Source organism: Cryptotermes secundus, unplaced genomic scaffold (genome assembly GCF_002891405.2).
Source record: "Cryptotermes secundus unplaced genomic scaffold, Csec_1.0 scaffold560, whole genome shotgun sequence".
Lineage (NCBI taxonomy): Eukaryota > Metazoa > Arthropoda > Insecta > Blattodea > Kalotermitidae > Cryptotermes > Cryptotermes secundus.
Genome location: NW_019729218.1, coordinates 752,440 through 760,885, shown reverse-complemented (window position 1 = coordinate 760,885; position 8,446 = coordinate 752,440). Strand labels below are relative to the sequence as shown.

General features: G+C 39.1%; 1 protein-coding gene across 1 annotated transcript; it reads left to right on the top strand.

The window, feature by feature from the left end:
• The first annotated feature begins 1,956 nt into the window (after positions 1 to 1,956).
• On the top strand, positions 1,957 to 6,288 carry LOC111865523. The gene is made up of 2 exons (XM_023853621.2): positions 1,957 to 2,123; positions 5,593 to 6,288. Exons 1-2 carry the CDS (start codon positions 2,033 to 2,035, stop codon positions 6,066 to 6,068), a joined length of 567 nt encoding a protein of 188 aa, XP_023709389.1. The 5' UTR covers positions 1,957 to 2,032; the 3' UTR covers positions 6,069 to 6,288.
• Positions 6,289 to 8,446: the final 2,158 nt, after the last annotated feature.

Sequence of the window (8,446 nt, the reverse complement as noted above, 5' to 3'; positions counted from 1 at the left end):
TGAATCCGCGGTCGCTCGGTAGAAAGCTACGGGAGAGTGGAAGATTTTTACTTACCTTCGTCACTGAAACCTGTCACTCTTAGAGTTTATGGAAAATAAAATGTTTCCGTACATAATAGCGCTCTCAGTACTTCAAAGAAAAATTTAAAATGAAGAGCTGTATAATTGGTATTATATGTAATTAGTGCCAGTATACAAAGGAGCATAAGATGGGCGTAATGTACAAGTATAACGCATATGGGTGGGGTAAAGAGTATACTTTTCCAAAAGGAACAATACAAGGAAAGCGTCCACTTCAAAGTGGAGATATCCCAAGGGAGATTAAGCCATAGAAGGAAACATAAAACTAAAAAATAAATAAACTCCGTGATTTTTGTCTGCAAACAAACTATACCGACCGAGCAACCACCTCTTTTCGGCGAAGTTAGTGCCAACTTTTGCGGATAGAGGGTGTCGCGTGGTCAGCGCAACGAATCCCCACTGCCGTTAATCTCGGTTTTCTAGACCGGAGCCGTTACTTTTCCATTCAAGTAGCTCCTCAGTTATCCTCACGAGGCTGAGTGGACCCCGACCTCTGGTTCTGTAAACAGAAATCTAACTACTAGACCATAGAGGCGGTTCTAGCAGGAAACATACATTCCAGAAATAGGGTCTGAGGACGTGGACTAACTTCAATTGGTCATTCCTGGTTCTCTCCCTTGCAGCAATGTAATCACGACCTAACTAATCAGTCCCTCTTGAAAAGCCACCAGTCGCTCACTTTCTCAAAAATTTCCTAAAATTTCATGGAATCCGAAGACCATTTCCGTGTTCATAACAGCCCAACAATGATTCCTATCCTGAACCAGATGAATCCACTCCATACCACCCCATACTCTTTCTCCAAGATCCATCCTCACAATATTTCCTATATATGTGCACGTGTAAGTCTTCTTAGTGGTCTCTTTGTTTCTCAAAGCCTAATACTGCTTTCCATAGTTTGAAAAGAACCCAGCTCCAAGTGATTATACTACAGAATGTCCTAGGAAGAAAGATCAATATTCTGGGAGGTCATAGTATAGACCATTCTAAGCAAAAATTGTATATGTACATGTGTCCTATTCTGAACGGTTTCCGAGATAAAGTTATTTTACTTTACAGTACACTGTACAGGCGAGCAATACGCCATGTCCACACACGAGTTACAAAGTGCATTGATGTTGACGGTGGAATTCTCGAAAATGTATTGCACTAGGTAAACTGTACCAACTTTGTCACTTCAACAATAAATACCGGTATTAGAAATAGTACGTAATATTTCATTCTTATCAACAATTTTGGGTGGAAAATATTAAAAATGATCTTAGAAAGATAGGGCGGGATGGTATGAATTGGATTGATCTGGCTCAGGATAGGGACCAGTGGAGGGCTCTTGTGAGCACGCTAATGAACCTTTGTGTTCCATAAAATGCTGGGAAATTCTTTGGTAGCTGCAGATTTGGCTTCTCCTCAAGAAGGGCTCAGCTCCATAAGTATTTTTAGTGGGATGGGAGCAAGTCCCTTGTACTGCAGTCACTTCTGGCCTATTGCACCAGCCCCAGATGATAGGTGAGGGTGATTGTGGAGCAATTGGTGGAATATAGCTTGGCAGGGGAAACCGAAGTACTAGGAGAAAACCTGCCCCAGCGCCATTTTGTCTACCACAAATCCCACTTGACCAGATCCGGGATCGCCGCGGTGGTAAGCCAGCGACTAACCGCTTGAGCTATGGCGCGGCCCTTAGCTCCATAAGTAAGTATCAACAATTTTTGGAACTGCACATATACAATATTTTGCTTAGAATGACGGATACTATGACGTCCCAGAATATCGATCTTTCCTCGTGGGACATTCTGTATAGCCATGTCACTTCGTACCTTCCTAAAATAGATTATTGATTTTAGTGAAGGCTATGGAAAGTCCCTGCCATAAAGATTAGTATAGTTATTAGGCTATCTGCTGCTGAAGAACATATAAGTTCCAGGTCGGGCCCACGTCAGACTGTTGATGAACTATGTCCTTGGCAAGGATCATTCTACTCGGCATCGTGCCCCTAGCGGCCTCAAGCTATGAACCATCAGAAAGCACCGGTATCAATGTCTACGGTAAGCGCAGCGTCTGTTTCTGCATTACGCACAGGAGGAACTCGGAGATATTGTTTGTGTGCTCTTCTGCTAATGTTTATGTGTTGTGTTTGGTTTGAAAGTGTTTATGTGTGTTATCTGTCTGTTGTCTTATTGTAGTAATGTGCGTTATTTGTCTGTTTTATTGTAGTACCACTGCCACGAGGTGAACACACATTTGCAGTTAAATACTAATAATAATTCAATTCTTTATTATTTATGTGCCAACTTAACAGCACAGTGGCCAATTACAATTACAATTACCAATAATAATAATAATAATAATTTTACTCACCACCTCGTATAACAAGTGCCGAAGTATGGGAACTTGATACGACCACAATCACGTGCCCTTGCTTGGATTTGCACTGTGTGTACCTTGTTTATTGTATGTACTCTGTTTTGTATTGTTCCCTTTATGTATAGTCTTTGTAAGATCTACTGCCACCGGATGAACACCCAGTTGCAGTAAAATAATTATAATAATAGTGCTTCTTTAACGAATCTGTTCCAATGACGATGGATCACTTTACGTGAAATGAGACAGTATGTTAGTTGTATATTATGGCCTATAAATAACTTATGATGGAATTTTGTTACATTTTAAGATACAATCCTGACATTCACCTGCATTTACTTAGAAATGTTATAAAAATTCTGGGTTAGGATAACCGATGATCCAGCTAAGACTGTGAAGGGGCACTTTCCAAATATATTCCCGTGACGAAACACTCAGCTGTGTACGTTCTACGTCAGAGGTACACAAAATATTAAAACGATTCTTCATTTCTTATTTGTCTACATCAAGCATAGTGGTCTACATAGACACAATCCCACATAACATAATATCATATACCAACATAAGCATATAAAACGACATGACCCTACACGATACGACATAATATAAAATAACATAAAATGACAACGTAACATAACTATAACATAACACATATAACATCAAAACACATTTTTACTTTATTCTTCCATCTACTTGTGGGCTCAATCTTTCCTTCAAACTAAAACGTTTAAACATTTCCTAATATTTCTCACCTGAGCCCTCCATGTTATATGCCTGCTTGATTGAACCGTCCTATTAATCTAATATTTAGAACAGAGTTCAAATTATAAATGCCAACTTTTACAAATTTATCTGTCTTCCTGTACTCAAAGCCTCGTAATCCATGTTATTCTCTCAGAGAAATGAATCCCCAGAATTTTATCACAAGTTACAGAAAAAATTTCAAACAGTATCATAAGTTTTCTGAAATGGTAAAAGCAATGCATAACGCATTAGCCTACGTATACTGTAGATCGCCTCCCGTCTTGCTTGTGTATGGCATATTACCGTACTTAACAACATGGTTCCATAAACTATATAATGATGTAACTTAACTCTACATTGGACATTATAACTTTGAAACATGGCATACATAATTTGTAATAACTTCTAATAATGTTTAACAATTTTGATACATCTTTCATTACTTTCAATACCTATACTGCAAAAGTCAGTATACTTGTATAATATATTTTTATACATCCCTGATATTTTATACTTAAATTTCAATACTTCTCTTTAACTCGATGCATAAATTCTGTTATCACAGAATATGACTCGATACACCAATATGGATCCATACTAGGGGTTCAATGACGTAGACATATTCCTATAGCACTTGTGAATCCGAAATATATAGCAGGAAATAAACATTCGATTTAAAGCATTGATTGATTATAAATCACTTTGTTGTGGCGAGAGCTAACCTGACTAAACATGTTACTGCACAGTTTCATAGTACCCTGTGTCTCTAGATGTCTCTAGATTACTGTGTGATGGCTAGTTTGTGTACTAATGACATTGCACTAAATTGTGCGTAAAGTTAATGAACACTGTATACTGCTGTCGTTATGTTTGTGCTGCATCCATCATCTGTTCAATAAGCTACGTATGTTAATACTTCACCTTGTGTCGTAATTATAAACTGGTTGTTGAATTTGAGATTCTCACAGAGGTCATTGTGGAGGGAGATATCATTTGGAATGTATAGTGCACTACATCCCAGAGGAGAGGAGTAACAGCCTGCACTAACTGGTTATTGTCACTGTGCGTGAGAGTAACAAGCACATTACAGTCTGCAGTGCGTATTATACATATACGTATAATCTGTTATATAATATCATGTTTTGCAATATATCACATTGCGTTATTTTACATCATGACATATCATTGTGTAGGATGCGTTATGTTATACAAAATTATATGTTACGTTACGTCATTTTATGTTATTTTATGTCATGTCTTATCGTGTAGTGTCATGTTTGTGTTTTACGTTATGTTATGTTACGTTACGTTAAGTTACTTTAAGTTCAGAACGTTACATTATGTTACTGAATTACTGTTGCAAGACGTGTCATTACTATTAATTAATACTAACTTTCTATCTATCTATGGCTCTACAGCCCTTCGAAGTTTGGCTGCTATTCAGTTTCTTAATCCTATACACAGACGGTGGGGGCACGCGGTAACGTAGTTCGTTGAGGAACTATGCTACAAGCCGGAAGGTCGCGGGTTCAAGTCCCGATGAGGTCACTGGATTCTCTTTCAATTGACCTAATCCTTCCAGACGCACTATGGCCCTGACTCAGCCTCTAACAGACATGAGTACCAGCAGTTAATTAAATAATTATCCTGGGAAGTAAAGCGCGGCCGGCGCGTAAGGCTAACAACCTTACCGCCATCTTTGACCCGATTGTATGGATAATGTGGGATCCTCATCATCTCAGAACCTTATGGGCCTTCACGGCCTGTTACAGGAATAACTTTACTTTACTTTTATACACAGACGGTAGGACTCCTTGGACGAGTGGTCAGCCCGTCGCAAGGCCGCTACTAACACACAGGACAATACAAACACAGGATAAACACAAACACACACTCATCTATGCCTTGAATGGAATTCGAGCCCACGATCCCAGCGTTCGAGAGAGCGAAGACAGTTCATACCTTAGACCGCACGGCCGCTGTGATCGGTAATACTAACTGTTACATAGAGTAAATATTTTGTGAAAATCTACCGACTGAAAGACTTAAATTTAAGAACGATAATTGTAAAGGTAAAGCTATCCCTACAACAGGCCGTGTATACCCATCGGGTTGTGCGACGTTGAGGCTCCCATATTTTCTAGACAATCGGCCCGCAGATGGCGGTGAGGTTGTCAGCCTTACGCGCCGGCCGCTGTTTAGCCCCAAGGAAGATTCCTGGTATTCAATTCTGCTAGAGATTAGTCGGCCTCAGGGCCATAGTGAGCATGGAATGATTAGGTCAATTAAAAAAAGCATTGGTTTCATCGGGAATCGAACCCAGCAACTTGCGGCAATCAACTACGCTACCACATGTCCCCAAGATCAATATTGGAGTAGTCATTAATGTAAAACTTTGGTGCATTTTAGGTGACCCAACACAAACTTCGAGCATAGACGATATCCTCAAGAGACCACTGTTCGTCATTACAAACACGAATCCTAATGAAGAAGAACTCAGTGGCTATGTAACCGAAGGTGGTCTGTCTGCACTAGCGAATGATCCTGAAGGAAAGGACACGTATGAGGCGCTACGGCGAGGGGGCGATACGGCATTGCTGTTACATCCGAGTTTCCTCTCTTCACCTTACCTGAAGTCAACGGCAGGATCTGCTCTCGCAACAAGATTTCGTCTTCCAAGCTTTGCAATGTTGGCGTTCTTGGTGTCGGTGGCTATTCGTATTCCGTGGCTCCTTATGGGATACCCCAAGAAAAATTCTACTAGCACACCAACTTTCAAACGCGAGAATTTTGTAAAATTATTCCACCTGGAATTATCCGATCAATCCGTTGAAATTTTAGAAGCCTTGGATCAACTACCTACGTCTGTTGTCGAAAATCTGTAATCTCTCTGTGTGAATTTCGTTAACCAGACTAAATTATGTTATTATAAAAATAAAGAACGGGTTATTTTAGCTGTCGAAACATTCTTGTAGTGATTCATACCTTGCGTAAGTAGTCTTAATGAAGAAAATTCTTCAGTTAAAATCCGGTATTATGATTCTCTTTCCCGTCTTATGTCTAAAATTGATTCTAGTAAATTTCTAATGACAATGCAACGATCTGCTTCACCATCTAGTGTTGACGTACCCTAGAAAGTTGCTTTAGACACATAAAAATAAGTCATATTTGCGTAAATTCTTCCTTTTAAACTTTCATGAATGACACCCTCTGGACTGTTTTGATTTACACTTAATGCCGAGCTGAGCGACTGGCGGATTCTCAAGAAGGGCTCAACTTTATGGAGTCAATTAGTTTGTTGCTTAGATAGTTAGCTAGTTGATTAGTTATTTAATCTATTGCTTAGTTATAACCAGGCCAGATATTTTTCATGATATCTTCAAGTGGTGTTATTCTCGTCTCTAAACTTTACCAGAATTGAGCAAGATGATAGAAATACACGGGTATATATCTTGCTCTATGTTTTCAGTATTTATGTATTTTTCATGTTTTGCAGCGAGGTACAAATATTTTCTTAGCTGCTTCAGGGACGTCCAAACACAAAAAGTTTGAAAAATATTTCTTTACTTTACTATAAAAAAATAAAAATCACAAAATTAAATTACCGTTCTCAAGTTTTATGTAAACGGTTTTCAATATGTCTGTAATAATGTATGTATATATAATATATATATATATATATTCAAATAAAAATCAGAATATGAACAACAAAAGTTATTTGATGTCACGCAAATTAAAGAATTAAACAGCCTTACTCATTTAAAAAAGAAAAAGCTTCACTTCCAGTCACACTCAACAGATGGCGTGACAATACGGTCAGTAATTCCACTTTACAGTCACATTTGGTGGGTCTCCTTAGGTGGTGCCAATCAATTACAACTTCGCAAGAAAAATAAATTCTTAGCGCCTGGTTTAAGAGAAATTCCCATCACTCAGCTGGGAATCTGCTGCTATTCCGTCTCGTGTCTAATGTGAAAATCAAGGTAAGGTAAAAGTAAAGTTCTCCCTGTACTTAATTTTTAATAAGCACTACGAAATGAGAGTACTTGGCGAAGTGGAGGTATAGCTCCATCATTCTTGACCTCTGTATTAGATGGAAGTGGTTAATCAGCTTAAGTTCCTGTCTCCTAACCCTTAGGAAAACCTTCCTATGCACAGTGGTTAGGAGGCTGGCAAATAAACTAAATATTTTTTGCTAATAACAAGCTGAGGAAAGTATTGCGACACAGACAAAGGAAGCAGCAAGAGGAAAGAGAGGAGTATGTAACGCGGAGCCTCATAAATTGCGCTCCTCACGCAATATTAGGCAGATCACATTAATAATACAATATACAGGGCATGTAGCACGCATGGAAATGAATAATATATGAAAAACTATAATCAGAAGAACAAAAGGAAATAGAATACTTGGGAAATCCAGGTGTAGATTGTGGGATTATATTATTACATATCTTAAATAAGCAGGCTGTGAGGATTTGTACTGGATTTATCTGGCTCGGGATATGATCCAGATGTTACCTGTTGCGAAAATAATGATGGTGCTTTGGATTCCGTACAAAGGGTGCAGTTTTCTGGCTTGCTGAGCGGATGGCGGATTCTGTTAAATGGGATTTGTGGCTCATTTCACGACACTGTCAGTAAATGTAAAAAGGTAAAGCTATCCTTTTAACAGACAGTGAGACATCCAGGCTCTCACATTTTTAGACAATCGGCTCATAAATGGCAGTAAGGTTGTCAGCCTTACGCGCCGGCCCCTCTTTACCCTCCAGAAAAATTAATGGTACTCGTTTCTGTTAGAGGCTGAGTCGACACCATGGCCATAGTGCGACTAGAAGGATTAGGTCGATTGAAAAAAATCCACCTCATCGGGATTGTAGCATAGTGCGTCAACCAACAATGTTATCGCGTACCGCCACGACGGTGTCAGTAGCTAGGAAATATAGAGTTGAATGGTAGAATCAAAATTGACTTATGAATTCGAAATAATCTAGAAGAAATTGGTAGTGAGAAAATTAAGATACTATCCCATCGTTCACATGGAGGGACTGAGGAATACTACGAAATATATTGTGACATTTCAAGGCATCACCAGACAACGGCTCGATAAACACCCCGCGATACGCGCATGCAACAATAAGACGAATATTTATAGCTTGTTGCTAGGCAACAGTCAGAGCGCAAATGGACTGGCGAAATATCTATCGTGTGTCTTGTTTTCTGTGTGGTCTGCGCTAGGCAACAATAGGACTATGTTTTCTGTTCG

Excerpts from the sequence above, each read along its gene's own strand:
- LOC111865523 (XM_023853621.2), top strand. The coding sequence starts at position 2,033 with ATGTCCTTGGCAAGGATCATTCTACTCGGCATCGTGCCCCTAGCGGCC. Across the intron at positions 2,124-5,592 it reads CACCGGTATCAATGTCTACG|GTGACCCAACACAAACTTCG; the intron begins GTAAGCGCAGCG and ends GGTGCATTTTAG.